Consider the following 22,605-nt stretch of genomic DNA (forward strand, 5'->3'; position numbering starts at 1 on the left):
CACACTCTGCCTCCCCTTGACCCACCCGCCCTGTGTGGGGCCTTGGGACCAGCCCTGACAACTTGTTCCCCACCCCTCAGAATTTCTGCATGCTTCTTTGCTCGAGCTCCTCTGCAGAGCAGCCTCTGACACCTGTCTCAGCAGCCCTCCCTGGCCCAGCTCCTTACTGCTGCCCGCAGGGCTCTGATCTTAGCATCCTGCTATCTCTGCTTTCGCTGTCTCTTTTCTTACTTGAGTGATAAGCCCCTAGACCTGGGCCAAGTGCCCTACTACTCCTGCATCCCCTCGGCTAGGCATGGTGTGGTACCTGTGCATAGGTGTTAGATAACTAACCAGCAGATGCAGGCCTGGAGCAAGTTGGGATGAGTCCTGAGCCCCAGCGTGCTGGGCAGTTTTGATCTGCACTGCTAAGTGAGGAGTTGGGCTCACTTCAGTTCTTGTGCTGAAGGCATGGGGTGGGATCTTCTGACTGGACCCTGTTTCTCAGCTCTGGGCCATCCAGGGATTGCTCTAAGATCATGATGGTTCTCAACGTGGTCCCCACACCAGCAGCTTCCGCATCACCGGGGAACTGGTTAGAACTGCAAATTCTTATCACCCTCCTTCCCGCAGGCCTGCTGAATCAGAAACTCTTCACCCTCCCAGCTGTGTTTTGATAAGTCCTCCCGGGGATTCCGATGAAGGCCAAGTCTGAGAACAGCTAGTCTAAGAGCTTGATCTTGGCACTTGGGATTCCCCAAAACAATCCCCTCTGTAGGAACAGCTGAGTGGGGAGAGGGACTGGGAAGCCCCAGACCCGTTTGTGTGATGGGACAGTCCACATGGAGGAGTGCAGGACCCTGCAGTGGGGAAGAGGTGCTCCTGCTGGCCCCAAAGGCAGGAGCTTAACATCCCACAGGCAGGGATTTTCATATTCCTAACCCTAAAGAAGGTGTGAGGGTCTGACCTGATCTCATTGGAGCCAGAAAGTACCTTTCAGGAACCTTCTGCAGCTTTAACAGCCAAGGTGTGCCGGCCTGAGGGAGTGTGTGTCTTTGGGAGGTGACCGCCACCATAGAGACAGGCTTGGGAGTCGGGAGTTCTAATGTTGAAATGCATGACTGGGTCCTGGGACACCACGTCTCTGGGTGACTCACCCACCACCCAGCGTCCGGGACTCTGCAGGTCCTCAGGTTGCTGACCTGGGACCTTCTGGGCCTCAGAGACTGATAGTTCCTAGAACTTGCTGCTGGGCCACCTGAGACTGGGCTCTCCCGGCACTGCAGATGCTGAGGGCAGGGCAGACAAGAGGAGCTTTGCCTCTATTGTATTTATTGTAGTACAAGAGCTTTGTGAGGGAGGAGTGACCATTTTCCAAACAAAGAAACTGAGACTCTTAGAGTCTCTGGCCCAAGATGACCCTGAAGGAAGTCAAAGACTCTGTCGTGGCTCCAAGGCCTGAGCAGAGAAGTGTATAATACAGCTGATACCATCGCCAGCATTAAGCTCTGGAGGTCTGTGGAGGTCTTGATTGAGTATGACTCACCAGGCCTCAGGGACTCGGAAAGCGGTTCGTCACCCCTGCCCCCCAAGCTAAGCATGGGGAGCTCAGCCTCCTCGGGTATGCCCTCCTAGCGCCGCAAGGGGCTCTGTAAGAAACCCCCCACCCAACTTGTTGTCTCTGGGCCTGCCCCGGAGCAGCCTTAGCCTGGCTGCTACAGTTTGGGGCAGTTTCTTGTCCACTGTCTCGTCTGGGGCCCACAGAACTCAGAGAGATGAAATGTGTCACTGGCAGGGGCCACACCCTGGGGCAGGCATTTCCCTGTGAACTTTCCCCCAGCTTCTACAGAACTAGGAACAAAGGATTCCCGCTCAGGAGGCCGAAGCACTAGCTTCCTTCATTGTAAACCTTGCCTTTGGGATCATTTTGCTTGTTTTACAATGAAAAGCGTGATCAACTGGGAGCAATTGTGCCTTTTGAAGAGAGCAAAGCATTTTAACCAGGCTGCTTGGTGCCTCTAGAGAATAATGGACCACCCCGGAGATGCCAGTGGGCAAATATATCGCTGCTGACTGTGTGAGCTGGAGGCAGTAGGGCCCTGATGTCCTGGTGTGTGGTGTGTGGCCGCCGCCAAAGCCAGCCTCCCACCCCGCCCCGCGCTCAGCTCTGAGTAGGCTCAAAGCTCCCCCTGGTGGCGTGAGCGCACACTACACCCAGTGTAGGACCTCAGTCCCTGGCCCCCTGCACGAGTGCAAGAAAGGGAAGGACCTTCCCTCCGCCAGGGGTCCCCTTCCCTCTTATAATGATCCCCCTTCTTCTAAGGCCTGAAGGCAGGAATGACAGGGTTGACAGACAGACCACCGGTCCCTGGTGAGTGCTAGGCCCGTGGATGTATTCCCTGGGGGTTCCTGAGTGCTTTCCAGTGTGTCTCTCCAGGCGGGAGGGGCATTTGTGTCCCTTCCCTGTCTCAGTGGTGGGTGGGAGGAGAATGAGACTGCTCCATAGGGCCCCACCACAAGGACTTTCTGTTCAGCTGTTCTGTCCTCAGGAGCTTGGGACACTGCCAGAAGCCCCTTCTCCCAGCCCTTTATTCATCTGTTTTTTGTTTTTGTTTTTGTTTTTGTTTTTTTGGCACCTTCTGAAGGTGTCATTAGCTTCTTTTACGTCGGGGATATTAGCAGAGGAGCCCAGAGCCCAGGAATCTCCTTGGCCCTATCTGATCTCCCCAGATGCAGCAGTGTGATTTCTGAGCTTGGGGGGATTAGCCAGCGTCATCCTAGTTTCACACCGCTTTGCTATGAGGCTGGACCAGTAAGCCTGACCAGTCCAGTCACCAGCCAGGCACCCGCTCAGCAGGTCAGCCCTCCTCACCACCTCCTTAGGACATTCTGGCCAAAGCCTGCCCCACACATATTTGCTGGAGAAAGTCAGGGACCCAGAGGTTTGAGTCAACCAGAGACACAGCGGTTGTGACAGTTGGAAAATTTGTATACAGTGCTTATAACTCCATCTCCAAGTTTATTTGTACCATTTCCCCAACCACTGTAGGGTATGAAGGACAGGCATTGCTGTCCCCATTTTACAGCTCAGGAAACTAAGTAAACTGCTTGTCTGATACTTTTTCTTTTAAATTAATGGTTTACATTTTCCCTCCCCACAAAACACACATAAAAGAGGACAGATAAATATTGTAAATGTCCAAAGCAATATTTTAAATATTTTAAAATAAGAAAGAAAGAAAGGAAAAAGGGGGGAAGGGAGGGATGGAGGGAGGGAGAGAGGGAGAGAAAAGGAAGGCAAAGTAGTTTGCTAGTCCACAGGGCAAGGAGGTGGAGGAAACTGAACCTGGCCATGAGCTTGCCCATGGCCCCAGCTCCATCCTCCTCCTCTCCTCTGTCCCTCCCACGCTGACCAGGGCAGCCAGCTCTGGCTTGGCCCAAGAGAACAGGGCAATGGGTCTTAAGCCTGTCTCTTTTGAGTTCTCTGATGCCTCACCTGTCTCCCTGAGGAAAGCCCCCTCCCCTATCCCTCACCCTCACCTCCTTGCTTGCCAGATGCCCCTGGGAACTGGGATTTGCCAGGATGTAGGGACCCAGGGCTGTGGGGGACCCATGGACATGTGGAGTGAGGCCCTGGCCCCTGAACTTGCCCAAGAGCAGGGCACCTGGACAACACCCTGTGCTTTGCCCCACGGATAAGTGGCCCCTGGGTGGAGGCAGGTAAGGGTGGGGATGGGGGGGGACAGGGCCACCTGGTCCAGTCGTTTGGTGCCCTGCAGGCTGAGCTGGTGCAGGTTCTGTCTTGGCCGTCAGCGTGGGGAAAACGCTCCCCACGACACAACAGGACCTGTGAGGTGGAGCCACTGAGGTACCCGCGGGTGGCCCAGTAACAAGTCCCCCGAAACACAGCAGGTGCATTTGCTGAGACCCCCCGTTTGCTCATGGGCCTCTTGGGGGGAGCAGGGCTGTGGGGAGCCATGGGGCTGACTTGCGAGTGCCCAGGGCCTGGCTCTGAAACCACCGGGGCTGAGGCCTTTGCTCCTCCTCTCCCCCCACCTACTCATTTCCCCACCTGTGAGGCAGCCACGTAAACAACAGCTACTCCATGTGTGGGCTTGTAACATGCGCCCCAGGATGTGTGAGCGTTTTAGCCCATTTACTCATCAGCACAACCTAGGAGGCAGGTCCCGTTAATTACCCCCATTTTACCCGTGAGAAAACCAAGGAAGAGATGTTAAAATAACTTGCCCAAGGTGATCAGCCAGTTAGGAGCAGTGCAGACGGGATGTGTTATCGATTGCCACATCATGTGGGATAGACTCTTATTCGGAGAGTGGTCCAACTATGAGTTGCCAAAGCAGGCTCTGTTCCCTCCCAGAGACCTGCCAGGGGCGGTGCCCACCTGCGGTGGGGGGAGGGAGAGGGTGGAGAGGTGACGCAGACCTGTATGTTATTTGCAGAAGTCTTTATTGGGGAGGGGTCAGAGTTCATGGATCACGGGGAGGTGCAAATAGAGAGTTCTAAGGACGCTGCTGGGACGGGGGCTTGTTGGGGAAACTGTATCCTGGCGAAGTTGCCCAGAAGCCTGGGAGCACTGGTGCCAGTCCCTCTGCAGTCTCAGCAGAGAGTGCCCTGGAGCCCTGACATCACTCAGCCTCCCTCTGGGGCACCCCCGGGCCTTGCCACTGTCCGTCTGTCTGCATGAAGCCCAGGGGTCAGCAGAGGATCCAGTCCTCCTTGGCATGTCCCTCCCACTTGGCCGATTTTCCTGAGACTCCCCAAAGAGCCAGTCCAGGGGGTCCACAGTGCTGGCCCCAGGCAGTGTGGGCTGCTGGCCACTGAAGCGGGTGGTGATGTCCTGTAGGGACCCAGTGGTGCAGCTCTTCTCACGGGAACGGGCTGGCCGGTGGGGTCTACTGGGTCGGACCCTCCCTGCAGACTCATCCGGCACTGAGGTGGGCTGCGCCAGCTGACAGATGGACTTCACGTAGTCATCCAGGCTAGGGGAGGCGGGGGGGTCCTCTCCAGGCCCACCGGGCAGCATCTCCTCCAAGGTCTCCCGAATTGTGGGCAGGTGGGCCACGGAAAGCAAAAGCCGGGACCTCATGGCTGCCGGCCACAAGGAAGCAGCAACCTGTTGGTTGACAGAGGACTGGGGTGAGGGACTAATGTGCCATCCTGACACCCTTCCTGTGTCCCCTCCCCACCTGAGGCTGCCTGGGTGAATCACATGTCTGAGAGCAGTTTAAAGTCTGCAGATCCAAGACCAGGCTCGAACTCCTGGGCTCTTCCTGCTAACATTACTTAAGATTCTATCATTACTGTTGTTCAAGAACCTGTACAAATCAGAGAACCCAGCCTCACGGACTGGAGTCAGAGGAAACCTGGGTTTAAAACCAAACTTAGCAGTTCCTGACCCGGAGTCCTTTGGCAAAGTCACCTCTCCAAGCTTCCACTTACTCATCCATAAAATGGGGTTAAAAATACACCTCTCAGGGGCGTTGGGAAAAACTTATGGAATGACACCTCATGGGAAATTCCATTATGAATATAAAGCCCTCCGCAGCTGTTGTTACAGCAGTTAGCTGCATCCTGGTCTCTAACCCGCAGTGAGGCTGTGCGCGTCCCAGGCTGAGAACTGCTTCAAAGATACCCAACACCTTTTTGTCTCTTACCTGTAGCTGAGGAGGTCTGGGGGTAGCAGGGGAGCTGGATGAGCAAGGAAGTCCACAGAAAGCCCCCAGGAAGCTCAGGGCAGAGGGATCGGGGTCCAGCAGTTGGAGCCCTGTGTCTGGCGTCAGATTGCTGGGAGGAGGACGACAAGGAAGATGTGCTATGGCCTCTGTATGATGTGCCACTGTCCAGAGTGGAATCCTCCCTGAGCTGTCTGGTGAACCTCGGGGCCTGGCAGCTGCTTTTATACCTTTCCACCAGCAATCAGTTACTGTCACACAGGCCAAAAATAGCAGTTCTCAGGAAGGCTGTCAGAGGAAAACAGCTTGGCGGGCGGGGCCTGGCCCAGCTGCCAGCTTGGAGCAAGCATTTGTGCCTGTGGGACATTCTGGGAATGTTTACCCTGCAGGGCAGGGGTGGGGTGGCCACTGGGAGAGGCAGGGGGCTCCACTGGGCTCCCACAAGCAGCCCTAGGATCTGCCACCTCCGCCTAGAAGTGTCCCCACTACACCTTAACACTAGTACCCTGCAACCCCAGGACACTCTGGCCCGGTGCTAGTTCTTGCAGAGCTTTGGGTCTGCACCTGTGAGGGACCTTGCCAGACACAGCGATGCAGGGCTCAGCCTGGAGGCGGCTAAGGCCAGGCTCCCTGGGCCTGCTGGGAGTTGGGATGTGCCCACCTTCTTCTGGAACCAGGGGCAGCCTGCTGGGTCCTGGTCTTGCTGCTTCCCAGATGTGGTGCTTTCAAATGATAACTGGTTTGTTTCTTTGTTCCCCAGGTATCTAATTAGTACTCCTGTGCACCAGTGACTGTTCTAGGTACAGAGGACGTAAGCAGTGAACAAATCATTGCGTACTAGAGCTTAGCTGTTAGTGAGGGAAAGAAATAAGTACTCGGTGGATGGGTGCTGTGATGCTGGGTACTGATTACAGCTGCAAAGAAAAGGCCAGCTGCGCTGTGGTCAAGGGGTCAGGAGGGTCCTCTGTAAGAGGGGACATTGAGCAGAGAGCTGAACAAACGAGGGTCGTGCGTTCCCAGTGGAGGGGCAGCATGTGCAAAGCCACTGTGGCAAGAGTCTGCTGGGCAGGGGACAGCCAGGGGCCCATATGACTGGCCCAGGTGGGGAGAAGTCAGTGGGTTTGACATGGACACTGGGTTTTCCTCCAAAGGGGATGGACAGACCCTGCAGGATTTGAACAAGGGTGCAAGAGTCTGGCTTCTGCTTTGAAGGATTGACTTTGCCGCTGTGCGTGGGCTAAAGGGCAGCTAACAGGGAGACTGAGGAACACCTGGCCAGCATTGGGAGGCCACTGCTAGTGTCCAGGGGTAAGTGTGTCAGCACGGGAGGCAGCTGAGGGAGAGGCAAGTGACCCTGGGAAAGCCCTTATAGAGAGCCAGCACCATGCCCTTCTCAGACAGACCTCACATCATCCACTTAGCCATGGGCCCACCTGGAAGGTACCTGTCTTGTTCCCACAGACGGGATGGAAAGCAAGTCACTGAGACAGAAGCTCAGGTCCGAAGTCTAATTGTTGGACAGACCCTAGATGCCGAGGCAAGCGGGAGGAGCTGGCAGTCCGGAAGCTAAGTCTGAAAACAAAGACCTGAACCCCACTTTGGGTTTTCTTACTATCCCCAAGGACTTTTAACTGCAGTGAATCAATCTAGTCTTTCCTTTACAGTTACATATCTGTTACATATTATATACATACAGTTACATATCTTTAGGTACATATCTGTGCCTGTGTAGCATCAGTGGTTATCAAAAACAGCTCTGGGTTTTTTTTTTGTTGTTTTCTTTTTTAGCAAATAGTGCAAGGCCATTCCAGAAAGTTATGTGTTTTTTTGTGTTTTTTTTTTTTTTTTTTTTGCAGTACACAGGCCTCTCACTGTTGTGGCCTCTCCCGTTGCGGAGCACAGGCTCCAGACGCCCAGGCTGAGCGGCCATGGCTCACGGGCCCAGCCGCTCCGCGGCATGTGGGATCTTCCCGGACCAGGGCACGAACCCGCGTCCCCTGCATTGGCAGGCGGGTTCTCAACCACTGCGCCACCAGGGAAGCCCTATGTGTATTTTTGATAAACTTGAACAGAGGAGAAATGTTTTCTCCGTGTATGGCAGGGTGTTTTAAACTGTTACTAACTAACCATGAAATCGACACTGCAGGACACCTCTGTAAGCACTGCCAGGGATATGACATTTTCCACAAGGTCCCTCCTCTCACAGGGCTTTTGATGTCAGCAAGGAGAAAGAAATGGCATTTGTGAATCTAAAATGGTGCTTGAGATGGCTTTGGGAGAATGACGATTTAAGTTCATTGCCAAAAGACCAGTATCAAAGCAGATTAGGAGCACATAGCTGGGAAGACCTAGACTCCATGGAAGCGTGAAGCTGAGAAGGCTTCTGGCAGGTGCTCTGAGGGTGCAGACAAAGCAGCCTGGCCAGGCACACGTGTGGGAGTGATGAGGCTGGACACAGGGAGCCTGGATGTGGTAGTGCTTACACAGGAGCCAGAAATAGGTCAGAGGAGCAGAATCAAGGACCTGAGGGGAGCAAGTGGGAGCTGAGGGTGCCTCTGGAGGACTCTGTCGATTAGGACCTCAGGGTTGGTGGCAGGGGAGTGGCCATGCCATCTGCAGACCTTGGGAAACGAAGGCTGGTCGGGGACGCGGGCTGGGAGCTGTTGGAGATATTCCGAGCGTGTGTGCCAGTGGTGGGATGTGGGACTGTCCATATCCCAGATGGTGAGGAAAGCAAGACTGGCCCTCAGGAAAGAAGGCAGCTTGGTAATCTGGGGGTGGGTTCAGGCCACTAATGGGAACAGTGTGGGGACTGTCCTAGTCCACCTCTGCTCTTGTCGGCATGGGATCCAGTGCCCTCGGCACATGCCCAGTAGGGCCAGCTGACCGTGGGTCACCTGCCCAGGTGCAGCAGTGGGTGGAGAGGTGCCCTGTGTTGCACTGGTGTCTGCACAGCCGTGCTTCCCTGGAACGTGTTTCCTTGCCACTCTGGACGTGCCTGCCAGACAGCGGCCGCGTTCCTGTGGGACACCTGACTCAGCCGCCCTGTCCCAGACCCTGCGCCCGGGCGGTGGAAGGGCACGCCTCAGGCTTCCTCTCGGCCCCGGGCCGCGTGCCTTGGAGCACATAGAAGCTCATGGGCCTTCCCTCATTGGAGGACAGGATGCCAGGGAGGAGAGGGCGTGTCTGGGGAGGCCTGAGTGCACGGTGAGTCCCGTGGGCAGGGGCTTAGTCCTGAGGGTGGGTGGGGAGGGTGGGCTGTGACCCCTGAGCGCGGCTGCTCTGGGGGAAGAGGCTGACCCGTGTGGCTCCCCTACAGGAAGAAGGGGCTCTGATCATCGAGGGGCTCCTCAACATCTCCTGGGGACTGAGGCGGCCCATCCGGCTCCAGATACAGGATGACAGGGAGCGTGTGCATCTCTCCCCCGCCTCCTGGGCACCAGGACGCCCGTGAGTGCCAGGCTGGGTGGGGCGGGGCCAGGTGGTCTCCGTGACACCCGTTCAACCCGAAAGTATCGTTTGGGGTGTCGGGGGTGGGGGAAGTTGCTCTCAGCCTAGCCCCATTCCCATTTGGGGCAGGAGCATGACAGGATAACCCAACCTCATCCCTGTCACCCCGTGACGGCCTCAGCCCATGACCTCACCTGCCAACCTGCAGCCTCACCCCCAGGTGGTCCTTCTCCATGACAACCAAGTCACCTCCCTCTTGGAGAACGTTCCAGGCTCTCCTCACCTCTGGCTGTGCTTCTCAAACTTTCCTTGTCTGTGAGAGAGAGAGGGCTCTAGGTGGGGGGCTTCCAACACCCTCTGCAAGCTAAGCATCACAGCATCTCCTGTTCTATGTTAAAAACTCACACAACTTTAGCCTCCTACTGCTCTGCTTTTATTCCAATATCAAAATTTATTTTTATAAATTTATCAGAATTTAATATCAGATTTATTTAACTATCCGAAGAATGTTTCGATCAGGATGAAACGGCTTTCTACCTGCCTTATCGTTTTAGTGGACGTTTGCCTCTTCCCACCCCACCCCATAGATAGGCAGTTTGCTGCTGTGTTTTGCTTGCTTCTGCATGTAATAAATCCTTCTAAGAGTCAGAAATTCAAAACATTTTCCCTTTCAGAAATTTAAGTAAAGTTGCTTCTCTGAGAGCCCTTAACACATTGACGCCCCTGGGGCGTCCCCAGGTATCCCTGGTCACTCATAGCAAATTTTGAGCCGCACAGACTTAGAGCTTAGAGTTTGGATGGGCTCCTTAGAAAGGAGGGTAAAAGTGGTCACACGAGCAGTCTCAGACAAGGGCCCTCAGAGGCCTCTCAGCGTTGGGTTGGATGCTCTGTCTACTCCTTGCAGGCTCCTCCTTAGCGTGTAGCTACTTCCCATCACGCCCATTCCTTCTCCAGCCCACCACCAGCTACCCTGGCTTGGAGACCACCCTGCTCAGAGGCCTGGAGGTTGGCCCCCTCGAGGTTGCTGCTGCCCGACCCCCGCAGGCCTGAGGGCAGCCCAGAGAGCCCCCTCGGCATGTGGCTGCCGATGCCAGCTGCCTCAGCCCAGCACCCAGCAGCACCTGGGCACTGTGTGTGTCCCTGTGTCCATGCAACGGCGCCCAGCACAGGACACCGGGACTTCAGGACAGACTCCCTCTCCTTCCAGCAGACACTGGGGCGATCCTTTGCTTTTCTTTTAATCTTTTACATTGACTTAATATGAAATCCTGGCCTCAGCTCTGCCTGCCCTGATTCTTGCCTGTGTCCTGTCCACAAAGGCAGCCAGCCTCTTCTCTTTGACCTGAGCTACTTTTCTCTGCCTGCAGCCCACTGAGCACCACGATTGTCTCTTTTCAGAAAGGAACCACCTCTTCAGGATGGCAGAGTCACTGCCCAGGAACCAAGCGCTCAGGCCGGACCCAGGGAGGAGAGTTCCAGAGACAGCTCAGGTCAGTGGGGCCTTGAGCTGCCCAGGACCCTGTCCTGCTCATCCGGGGTGGGAAGGAAGCGAGGGGTTGGCTCACTACCACCGTCTCTGAATACCAGCTTTGTGGAGTAGCAAAGAATGGCTTGTTTCCCTTCAGCAGCAGCCCCTGCTACATCCCTTCTCCACGCGGGAGAGGCTTTCTTATCGACTCCTCATCTAGGGAAAAGGAATCAGAGGCTTGCACAGGTGATGTAGTTTGCCTGAGTCCCTGCAACATGCACCCTTATAGAAAGGAGAGAACATCAGCAGAGGGTGCGGCTGCCTCCTGGCCTTGCAGGCACCTGGGACCTCTTCCCCACATGCCGGGATCCATACCTGTGTGTCTGTCCTCTTTGTGCTCTCCCCTTGCACTTAGTGAAGGGCTTGTCCCAGAGGACAGGGCTGGGGCTGTCCTGTTCTGGATCCCTGGAGACGGAGGCCCAGAGGCTTATGGCCATGTGGCATGGTGACACAGGTTATCCTGTCTGGGGGTCACCTTTCCCGTCTGCAAAGTGGGCATCACCCAGGCTGGACCCCAGCCTCCGTCACAGGGACAGCGGTCACATCGCCGTCTACTGCAGCCCAGTGCTACAGGGAGCCACGCTCCACACTCGGGACCACCACGGGAGCAGTCCTGTCACCACCGCCCTCACCCCAGCCTGACCCCCTCATCCACTTCTCACCACAGAGCCCATGGAGGAGGACGAGGAGACCCCACAGCTTATGCGGACCAAGAGCGATGCAGCCTGTGTGATCCAGAGGCGGCCCAGGTGCCGCACCCCCGGTGAGGCCCAGAGGATCCGGCGACATCGGTTCTCTATCAACGGGCACTTTTACAACCACAAGGTGATGTCCCAGCCTGGCCTCTCCCCCGGGCCCTGAAGCTGAGGCCACAGGGAACAGCCCCAAGCATGGGTGTAACCACTGGGCCTTCTGTAGGCCGGGCTCCATGGTGGTCATGCCAGAATTCACCTTCACCATAGCCCTGTGTGCAGATGTGGTCATGCCCCTGTCCTGATGGAGAAACGGGTTCAGGAGGAGAACTGTCTCGCCCAAAGTCACATCAAAATATCATTCCACTTCATGGCCTCAAAGCCTGTATTTTTCCATCACACACTCACTCTCAATTCATTCTCAAAAGTTGCATGGATATTTGGAAAGTGATGCCAAATTCACTTTTTTTTTTTTTTTCGGTACATGGGCCTCTCACTGCCGTGGCCTCTCCCGCTGCGGAGCACAGCCTCCGGACGTGCAGGCTCAGCGGCCATGGCTCACGGGCCCAGCCGCTCCGCGGCATGTGGGATCCTCCCGGACCGGGGCATGAACCCGTGTCCCCTGCATCGGCAGGTGGACTCTCAACCACTGCGCCACCAGGGAAGCCCCAAATTCACTTTTAATAAGGCGATTTTCTATGAGGTTTCCACCCAAGCTCAGTTGATATGGGAACGTCCTGTCCCCTACTGTCATTTTCACTTGGTAGATTAAGGCAACTAGGCTGAGGTGTGCCCAGGAGCACGTGTGTCTGTGTCCCAGAGAACCCACACTGCTCCTGATTCCCAGCACTTAGCCTTTTGTCCAAGTTATTGTACTGACCTCAGGAAAAAGAGCTCCTTCCCCAGATGACATCATTTCGTAAACAAACCAAACTGTAAAAGGAGAAGTTGATTGTTACTATAAAAGGCACGAGGGGCAGTTTGGGTGAGGCCCTAGATGGGGAGTGTCCTGGTAACACAGCCACATCCTGCAGCACTGGGAAATTGGAAGCCAAGGTTTTTAGGTTAAGCAGCTGCCGCAGCTGCCTTCTTGATAGGTGATGACTCGTGGGAGGGGAAGGGGAACCTGGGCAAAGGGAGGTCTCAGGGTCAGATCTGAAGAACAGTCCCCCAGGTGAGGTCTGCTGGGAGCCATTCAAGCCATTCTTGGGGTGCCCTGCACTTCGGGATGAAGAATTCAGCAAGGCAGGCTGAAAGGACCCTGCTTCACCATCAGGACCTCCCTCCACTCCCTGCTAGGTTTGCAGTCAGTGTTAATGAGGGACAATAGGTTATCTTGACTAAATCCAGGAAAACCCAGGACTATTTGAGAGTAGTTTCCTGAGAGAGGGAGGGGGAGGCAGGGCTGAAGTTAAACAGAGATTAAGAATGTCTAGATTAGCCAAAGAACCCACCATCTGACTTGGGTATTCTGTAAATCTTGTTCCAAAGGGGTTTTGTCCTTAAAGTGTTAAGTACCATTTGCTAGTATTTGAATATATATTGATATGCTATTTTAAGGGATTACTCAAAAATTTAGAAAGACTATTTGCACGGGTTTAGGCTCTTTCTAGTTCTACATTCCTAAAAAGGAGCTTTTTGCTCCATGACTCAAGGTACCAAAGAGCGGGGTTTATCTTCAGTACATTCACCTCTACTCTAAAGGAGTCATCTCCAAGAGGTGTGTTGGGCACATTAAATCTTACATTAGTCATTGCAAATGTCACAGGGACATGGAGATGTCTGAGCACTCTGTAGCCTTTGAAATGAACAAATGAACAGTGAGGGCTTTCATCACAGCCTTTCATGTCCATTGGAGCCGTCTTGCCAAGAAGGGCTTCTTAGCCAGCCAGCCTAACACTCAATACACTGCCCATTCAGGCCCCAGTAAGGGCAGATTTTCCCCCAGTCACAGACTTACCTGCGCCTAAATGTAGACCCATTCTTCCAGGCAAATTGAGTACCTTCCAGGACAGGCACTAGTTAGTGTCTTAGGCATGTTGGACAGTTGATTCACATCTCCTGGATGAGTAAGGGGCTCCCTCTTTTTCGCCCTGCCCTACGTGCATTCAGAATCAGTGTCCCTAGAAATCAGGCAACAAAGTACTTGAGTCACAGGCAACAAATAAAGAAAAAAAATTCCTAGAATTAACTTCCTGGGGTTGTTATTCCAGGTTTTATTTCTTAGAACTGTACACTATTGCTTCACTCAATTATTTTCCATAAGTGTTCTTATTCACAGTAATGTTGGCTTGATTTCCAGACTGGGTAAAACTTAGTACTTGTTTTCACTGCTTTGCCCTGGCCTGTTAGATTCAAATGTGTTCTGTGAGGGGAAAACCATTGTGGTTAGAGACAGGAAAACAGCCACGGTACCCTTGTTCCTACTTGGAGTTGGTTGGTATCTTCTTGAGAAAAGACTTCAGGCAGAAGAAACACTAACAATGTCTTATTGACATGACCTTTCTTCTCCTAGAAATAGCTTGACTTCTGTATTCTATATTTCTTAGAAACTGAGAACCTAGGCTGGCTTTCTGTATCACCCAGAGGCATTCTACATTTCACTGTGCAGAAGGCAGGTCCAAGTTTGAGTCTGGCTCTGGTACTTGGGGACCAGCTGTGGACACTGAACACAGTGTCGGGTCCCTCATGCACCCCGAGCCCCTACTGGGAAAAGCAGAGCTAGGGCCATACAGGAGGAATGTGTGAATTGGAATTTGGAAAGCAGGGAGGGGCTTACCCACACGGAAGTCAGACACTCAGGGAGGCCCCTGTGCCACAGTGGTGAAGCATGGGGTTTGGGGCAGCTCTGCCCTTTCTAGATGGGTGATGCTGACAAGCCACTTAACCTGTCCAAGCTTCCATGTCTTTCCTAAGAAAAGGGGACTAGTGACAGGTACTTCTAAGGGCTGTTGTGAGAATTAAATCAAAGATTATATATATACACTACCAAACGTAGGGTAGATAGATAGTGGGAAGCAGCCGCAGAGCACAGGGAGATCAGCTCGGTGCTTTGTGACTGCCTGGAGGGGAGGGGTGGGGAGGGTGGGAGGGAGGGAGATGCATGAGGGAGGGGATGTGGGAACAGATGTATATGTATGACTGATTCACTTTGTTATAAAGCAGAAACTAATAAAAAATATATATATATATAAAAAAAAAGATTATATATAAAGTGTTTAGCAGGTTTACTACCTGGCTAGTGATCACTGAGGACTTAATAAGCCTCAGACAATGCCCTGGTTGACTTTCATGGATGGTGTCTCATAAACAAAAGCAAGATACCTGTGAGAATTTCACGGGTCCCCATAACTGTGCAGAAGCCATGTGGCTAGAGCACAGGGTACTTGGGAGGGAACCATGTATCACATGTGCATAACATGAGAGGAGCCACGGATGACACTGTCTAGGCTGTGGGACATGCTGTAAGACAGGACTTCTCAAAGTGTACCCTACAGATAGCATCAGGGGGCATTTTCCTCAAATGCAGATTTTTGTTTGTTTGTTTGTTTGCAGTACGTGGGCCTCTCACTGTTGTGGCCTCTCCCGTTGCGGAGCACAGGCTCCGGACGCTCAGGCTCAGTAGTTGTGGCTCACGGGCCCAGCCTCTCCGCGGCATGTGGGATCTTCCCGGACCGAGGCATGAGCCCGTGTCCCCTGCATTAGCAGGCGGACTCTCAACCACTGCGCCACCAGGGAAGCCCTCAAATGCAGATTTTGATCCAGGAGTCTGGACTGGGGGGGCCTGTGACTGTATGCTGACACAGCTGATCCAGAACACCTTTGAGTTGCAGAATTTCTGAAAGGTTGTTCCTCTGGCCAACACTGTGGGTAATGGATTGAAAGGGCAGAGACTGGAAGGGGAGAGTTGAGAAGCTGATGCAGTATAAGCAGAGGGGCTCACCTCAGGCACCGATGGGAGCATGGAGAGGAGTGGACAGATTCGAGAATGTTCAGCCTTAGGATCGGCAGACACTTGGTGATTTGATTGATAGAAAGAGTGAAGGAGAGACTGGTTCCCCCAGCCCCTTGTGAGTGACTTCTACGGCCCTGGTTCCTGGAATCCAGAGAGCTGGACCTTATAGCTTTGTAGGCATCTTTCTTAGAGGCCTCTGTAAGATGTGAGCTGTTACAGCTTCCCTGCACGTGCCCAGATCTGGGCACAGCTTGTGTGTGGATCTTTGTGGCTGGATAGACGCAGGGGTTCCCGAAGCCCAGGTTCGCCTGCTGCTCCAGCCTGCTCAGCACCATCTGGCCGACGGTATGCCCAGACCCTGTGTGATGTCAGCCCCGTGTCCCCTCTGGACTTGCCCTGAACTGCCTCCCCCTTCCTGTACAGACCTCCGTGTTTACTCCCGCCTATGGGTCCACGACCAACGTGAGAGTGAACAGCACCATGACCACCCTGCAGGTGCTCACCCTGCTGCTGAACAAGTTCCGAGTAAGTCTGGCCACAGACGGCCCTGCCCCAGTTGCTGGTGGTTTGCTGTTTTGTTGGGGGAGGGGGCTGGGGAAAGCCATGGCTCCTGGCTAGAAGGATGACCAGGGTTTCCTCAGCTGAGCTGGCATCTCTGGGAATTTAAGCAGAGAGAGGGGAGGGTCCCTGGGGATTTGTGTGTGCAGCACTGAGGCTGTGGTTATTACCAGGGGTCCCTCTCTGTCTCTCCTGTCTGGAAAGGCCATGTTCTGACTTCCTGTTACTACCTGTGCAGGTGGAAAATGGTCCCAGTGAGTTTGCACTCTACATCGTTCACGAGTCTGGGGGTAAGTGTCTGCCTTTGGTTCCCGATCATGAAAACAAAAGTCCCTGTCCATTTGGCAAGCTCACCAGCTGTGCTCCTTCTCTGAGGGCTGGGCTGGCTTGTGCAGCGGGCACGGGGCAGGTGCCCTCCTGGCCTTGGGACATGCTATGCCCCCACCACGAGCACCCCTCCCAGGCCCAAATCCAGGCACATTGCCATCCCTTTCAGAATCCCACCAAAACCACATGGTAAGCCGCTCTCTCCAGTAGGTTCAGCAGGGAGTGGGGAGGAATGTGCATCTGAGTCTTCAAGATGGATCAGAAGCCCCTCGCCCACTGAGAACTGCTGTTGCAGAACTTGTACTGCCTGGCCCTATGTCCAGTGCTGCACAGCCCAGGTCTGATAACTGAGCAGGCCTGGCCTCCCCAAGTCCACTTCCCCATCCCCTGCTCCTTTCAGCCACTGTTCCTCTCTGAGCTGGGCCTTCACTGAAGGACAGGATCACACATCATCAGGGCAGTGTCCATCACACAACACCTGGCAGTGTTGCCAAGCCCCCTGGACACCTGTCTTCCATTACGTCCCTGTCCTGGAACAAAGAGACACAGAGATGCCATGAATTTGGTCCACCACCTTCTTTTTCAGAGAGGACAAAATTAAAAGACTCTGAGTACCCGCTGATTTCCAGAATCCTGCACGGGCCCTGTGAGAAGATTGCCAGGATATTCCTGATGGAAGCTGACTTGGGCGAGGAAGTCCCCCACGATGTGAGTGAGGGCTGAGGCTCGGGGAGGCCTGCTCCTGAGTTACGGGCTGGGGGACAGCATGGCGGACTCCCAAGGGCTCTTAAGGTGACCTTGGGCAGAGCCCTCTTGGGCGATGCTTCCAGGGCCCCCATGGCTGTTCTGAAGGACCGGAACAGTATTGGTTTCAGCCCTTCTTCTCTCTGTCAGCCACCACCAGATGTATCAGCTGGCTCAGGGGAGATAAGAAGTTGGGTCTTAGAAAACCACAGCCTGGCCTTTCCCCTTCAGACAGATAGAATCTTTTCCTTCATTGGAGCGTGTTTTGTTGTCATTGCATTAAAGACCCACAACAAGGGCTCCTTAACTAGGGCCTAACTAGGGCTTATGGAAGGGACCCTGTGGAGGTCTATGTCTCAGGACAGCCTGAGTCCTGGCTGGGCAATGGGCACATTTCCAAACTCCCTGCACAGAAAAGGCTTATAGGGTGTGGACCCCAAGGAGAAGGCCCAGTGACCCTGTATCCCTTGAGCCATTCAGACTAGTGTAGTTTCATTCCATTGTTAAAAACAATGGCATTCCCACCGTCTCCACCCCACCCCCAGAGAACACCCAGTGCAACTCCACTCACTATTGAATGCTCTTCCTAAAATTCAGCTTAATCTTTCCTCCCAGGGATCATAGTTGCCTTTGAGGTAAGAATGGGCTCCATCCTCCCATCCTGGTACACACAGAGCAGTGTTGGGCGTGGGAGGAAAGCAGGACAGCCTCTTCCTTGGATTTAAGACTGCTGAATCGGCCACTATGGAAGCCACGAGGAAAAGAAAACACACTTTCGGCTTCTAATTTAAAACACATTAAAATGTTCTTGGATTTTCTAGGTCGCTCAGTACATTAAGTTTGAAATTCCGGTGCTGGACAGTTTTGTTGAAAAATTAAAAGAAGAGGAGGAAAGAGAAATAATCAAACTGACCATGAAGTAAGCAGCACTTAAAGAGCCAGTCGTGGGTACTGAACGTCAGGGCAAGTCTGCAGGGCCGAGCACCCAGGCCGGGGGCTGGGAGACCTCTCTCCTGCAGGTGTGCCAGGTGTCCTCACGCAGCTCGGGGACACCTGCTCACCCTGGCTCCCCAGCACCACCCTCTGACCCCTTGCTCAACACTGACACCAAGCTGGGGTGACAGCCTGCCAAAATAAGGGGATGCAGCCCAGACCACTCATCTAGCCTTGGCAATCTCACCAGCACAGGACAGGCACAAGCTGCTGAAAAATGCCCAGGAGAGTCAGGCAGGAGCACGGGTGGGCCCTGGACCAGGGTTGTGTGTTCTGCTGGTGACATTGCTCTGGAGGAGCAACCGAGAGGGGGCCTGCTTGTGCACCTTCAGCCTCGCCTGGGCCTTTCACGCTAGCCGGAATTCTAGGCCTGCCCCACAGCAGCGGTTATTGGAACTGCCTGCACCAGGTGATGTTTGCAGGTGCAGGGGACCAGTGCAATGGAAAGGTGAGCAGGTGTTACCTGCTGGCTCCTGGGGAAGCTACATCAGGGCCCGGCTGTGTGAGGTCAGCCAGGTTGCACATCCCAATGATCTGTCTCTCCCTCTGCAGGGGAAGCTCGGTCCCAGAGTCCCTCTTAGGAAGGGAAGGAGAGAGGCTGCTATGAGGGCCCGTGGTCAGGGGACTGGTTCCGATTCTGGCATCTGGCTGAATGAGTCTTAGAAAGGCTTCTATGTGTGCAGTCAGGCCCCATTCAGGCAGTCAGCAGAGACCTCGATCAGAGGAAACGATCTACATGCAGTCAGCAATGTCACCGTGGCTAGAAAGGACTTGAGGGTCACCTGGTCAGCCTGTTCCATTTACAGAGAGGAAACAGCGGCCTGAGATAAGGAGGCAGCACCACGTGACTGCAGAGCCCGGGCTTGAACGCAGGCTTCCTGATCCCTACTTTGCCGCCCTGTATACTCCAGCACACTCCTGTCTGTACTGGAGAATCTTTTTTTTTTTTTAACGTCTTTATTGGAGTATAATTGCCTTACAATGGTGTGTTAGTTTCTGCTTTATAACAAAGTGAATCAGCTATACATATACTTATATCCCCATATCTTGTACTGGAGAATCTTTGGAATAGAAAGATCATTCCGCTTTGAAGCTTGACAGGGTCTGCAGCCCTGTTTGACTGCTCCTCAAAGCCAGTGGTCTTGTGGGATGTGGGCCTGGCTTTTCCCTCTCCTGGCAGAGGAGAGATAGTGGCCACTAATCAGCCGGTCAGGAGTCGTGGGTCTCCAGGCCCAGCATCTATGTGCTCCCTTGCTCGCCCCCTCCCTGTCCCCTCCAGTATCAGTGAGTCCTCTTGGCTGTGTTTCCCTCCAGGTTCCAAGCCCTGCGTCTGACGATGCTACAGCGCCTGGAGCAGCTGGTGGAGACCAAGTAGCCCACCAGCACCTGCCTCTTCTGAAGCCCCCAGCAGCCAGCGCACTCTGAGCGCTGGTGGCCGGGCCCTGATTTTCACACAGATTGGTCACACTGGCTGAGGAATCCAGCACCCGCGTTTCTACCTGTCCACCTGCCTAGGTAGCATGAGTCCCATGTCCCTGGCTCTTGGCTCCAAGGTGAGTACTCACAGTGCCCAGACCTAAGCCTGAGGAGCCAGGAACTTGCTGGGTGGGGTCTGCATGTGAGACTGGCCTGGGCCGTGAGCAGCCCTGAAGCTGTGACATGGGCCACTTATGTAGCTGGATAGCATGGCCAATCCTGTTCACTCCACATGTCTCCTGCTCAGGAGAGCAGGAAGTGACCTTGTTTCTAGGGCGTGGGCTCCATCTGCTGTCCCAGTGCCCAGCCCAGAATCACAAGCCCTTATCCTCATTCAAACACATGAGCCACTAGACCCCCGTCTGCCCTCGTCTCATGCTGCCACTCAGAAACTCCGCAGGGGAAAGCAAGGGCTGCCAGCGGGTATGGGATGTGCGATGCTCCCAGCCATCACTTCACCGTGGTGTCCCTGGCCCTCAAGCCTCTGATGTCACTCCATGAGCCTCACATAGCCCCGTGCCCCAGCAGCAGAGGTCAGACTGGGAGTAAGACCACCAGCAGCCCATCTTCTCTCTGCAACACGCACTCTGAGCTTCCTCAGCAAGACCTGAAGGGATTCTTATAAGGAGCTCGCTGCAAGAAACATGTCAATTTGATCACATTGAGGAGGTGACCCACGTGGCATTGAAAGGGTGCTGCCAGGGTGCGTGCGGGTCCAGGAGCTGTCCAGGGACTGCCGGCAGTGGCTTGGGAAGGCCGCGCTCTGCCCCGTTGCTGCTCTCCTCGGACACCTGTGTGCCTCCTGCCCTCTCTGGGTGTGCGTTCCTCCCCTCTCAATACTTCCCATCAAAGGGCCACCAAGGGAAAAATGTCTGTTTGGGGAGAAAGGGCTTTGAATTCCCTGGGGCCAGATGCAGAACAATTTGGGTTTGTCAGCTGATGGAAAACTTCTGGAATGAACAAGAAGGCATTTGCAAAAATTGTGTAACGGTTTACATTGGTCATGTGAGGTGTTTGTCCAAAACAGAGCAAACTGGAGACCAAATTCTCCCACTGGGGCCCATGGATAGTGGCTTAAAGGGAAAAAGGATAAAGTCTCCCAAATATAGAAATTCAATATGAGGGAGATTCCCTCGATGCCTTGTGCAGCGCCCATAAAGAACAGAGCCTGGGAGCAGCCGTGCCAATAGAACCCACTGTTCAGGGTGAACTTCACAACAGGATTGCCTCGAACTGGCGCCATCTGCACAGAGGCAGGCACAGAGATGCCCAGGGGAGGTCTGCTGTAGTCTCTGCTGTCTCTGCTCGCCTTTGGCAGCATAGTTTCCTGGGTACTCAATAAACGTGTGCTGTATTGAACTGAAGGAGTTAGGTCCAAGCTTTTTTTTTTTTTTTGCTTGTGTGTGTCCACCCTGACCCTCTGCTCTAACCTCTGACACTCTTGTCCCACAGTACGCGTGGCCAAGTTTGGCAGAAGAGCCAAAGCTGAGCCACAGCCCGCGGCTCATGACACTGACACGACTCCTTCCTTTCCGTGCACATTCTTGGGGCTGGTGTGGGGCCTTAGGACAGAGGCAGCTGCAGGGCACAGAGGAGGAGTCATTGGTGGGGGTCTGTAGACAGCCTGGACAACAAGCACAAGGGTCACCCCGAATCGCAGAGTCCCAGCATCAGGAGGACCTCGGGAATCTTGCAGGGCTGGGGGTGGGGCATGGTGACAGGGTCTAGGAGAGGGTAGAGAACGACTCAAACAGGGCTCCTCAGTAAAATAGTGAAATAGCTCCCAGACCGTTATTTATAAGCTCAGGTCAAGGACAACTGTTGTCCATTGTTCAGCAGTAATTGAGGGACCGCCTTGTGCCAGACCTGTGTTCAGCCCTAGAGGGACAAAGACAGAGCCATGCTGTGCCCTGTGTTCAGGAGTCTCAGACAAGACCTGGGAGAAGCAGGCCACACACCCTGGATGGTCAGGGGGCCAGCAGGGCAGAGAGATGGTGAAGGTCCCTGGAAGGAGGCCCAAGGCAGAGCCCGACTTGCCTAAGAGAGTGTGTGTGACATTCTAGCCTGAAGAAGCCTGCCAGCCCTGGAGCAGACAGGGCCTGGCACATGGGAAGCCATCAGATGAAGAAACCCTCTGTAAACATCCCAGTTGTTTTGTTTTCTTTCAGTTGTTACAATATTACTTCATTTAAGGCCTGTCTTGATACGTGTCACTTGTGAAATAGAATTATCAAAACTAACTTCTTAATAACATAGCTAAGAAATCACTAACAAGTTGTACAAAAAGGGGAAAATGGGGGCTTCTCTGGTGGCGCAGTGGTTGAGGGTCCTCCTGCTGATGCAGGGGACACAGGTTCATACCCCGGTCCGGGAAGATCCCACATGCCGCGGAGCGGCTAGGCCCGTGAGCCATGGCCGCTGAGCCTGCGCGTCTGGAGCCTGTGCTCCGCAACGGGAGAGGCCCGCGTACCGCAAAAAAATAAATAAATAAAGCGGGGGGAAATGTACAGACATACCTCAGAGATGTTGCAGGGTTGGTTCCAGGCCACTGCAATAAAGCAAATATCACAATAAAGTGAGTCACATAAATTGGTTTCACAGTGCATATAAAAGTTACATTTATGCCCTACTATAGTCTATTAAGTGTACAATAGCATTATGTCTAAAAAAACAATGTACGTACCTTAATTTTAAAATACTTTTTGCTAAAAAAATGCTAACAATCATCTGAGCCAAGTTGTAATCTTTTTGCAATAGTAACATCAACGATTATTGATCACAGATCACCATAACAAATATAATAATAATGAAAGGCTTGAAAATTGTGATGTCAACTGAAAAAAAAAAACACACAACCTAAAATTTGTGAGTTACGTTTTATTTGGGGACCTTACTGAGAACTATATCCCATGAGACAGCCTGTCAGACAGCTTTGAGGAACTGTTCCAAAGAGGTAAGAGAGGAACCAAGATATGCAGGAGTTTTTGCTTAAAAAAAAAAAAAAAAAAAAGCCAAACATGTAGTTGAACACCAAAACATGACTGCTGATCACAAAAAGCAGAAGTCTCAAGTTAATGATTTTAGTGCCTTTTGGTGTATGGGAAGATGCAAGTCTGCGTTCATTAAAATTATTCCTTACATACGCATCTTAACTATCTAGGGCCAGTATCCTGTTTTTCTCCATCCTAAGCTGCCCTCAGGGTGCACCCC

The 22,605-nt window shown here is 53.5% G+C and overlaps 2 protein-coding genes across 4 annotated transcripts in view; one reads left to right on the forward strand and one right to left on the reverse strand.

Annotated features, from left to right (window-relative positions):
- RASSF4 (Ras association domain family member 4) overlaps positions 1-20,841 on the forward strand; it is a 33,822-nt gene extending 12,981 nt beyond the window's left edge. For 2 of the 3 annotated variants that reach the window (XM_060102850.1, XM_060102859.1), the window contains exons 4-11: positions 8,992-9,122; positions 10,521-10,612; positions 11,318-11,475; positions 15,721-15,822; positions 16,094-16,145; positions 16,769-16,890; positions 17,748-17,845; positions 19,234-20,841. In XM_060102850.1, coding sequence (XP_059958833.1) covers positions 8,992-9,122; positions 10,521-10,612; positions 11,318-11,475; positions 15,721-15,822; positions 16,094-16,145; positions 16,769-16,890; positions 17,748-17,845; positions 19,234-19,294 — 816 coding nt within the window. In that variant the 3' untranslated portion in view covers positions 19,295-20,841. The remainder of the gene's footprint in view (positions 1-8,991; positions 9,123-10,520; positions 10,613-11,317; positions 11,476-15,720; positions 15,823-16,093; positions 16,146-16,768; positions 16,891-17,747; positions 17,846-19,233) is intronic. The other variant, XM_060102870.1, reaches the window with a different exon arrangement.
- On the reverse strand, positions 4,460-5,086 carry DEPP1 (DEPP autophagy regulator 1). Its single transcript, XM_060119665.1, has one exon. It carries the CDS (start codon positions 5,084-5,086, stop codon positions 4,460-4,462), a length of 627 nt encoding a protein of 208 aa, XP_059975648.1.
- Positions 20,842-22,605: the final 1,764 nt, after the last annotated feature.

This window comes from Mesoplodon densirostris, chromosome 1, assembly GCF_025265405.1.
Source record: "Mesoplodon densirostris isolate mMesDen1 chromosome 1, mMesDen1 primary haplotype, whole genome shotgun sequence".
In the NCBI taxonomy this organism is placed as follows: domain Eukaryota; kingdom Metazoa; phylum Chordata; class Mammalia; order Artiodactyla; family Ziphiidae; genus Mesoplodon; species Mesoplodon densirostris.

Excerpts from the sequence above, each read along its gene's own strand:
- DEPP1 (XM_060119665.1), bottom strand. The coding sequence starts at position 5,086 with ATGAGGTCCCGGCTTTTGCTTTCCGTGGCCCACCTGCCCACAATTCGG.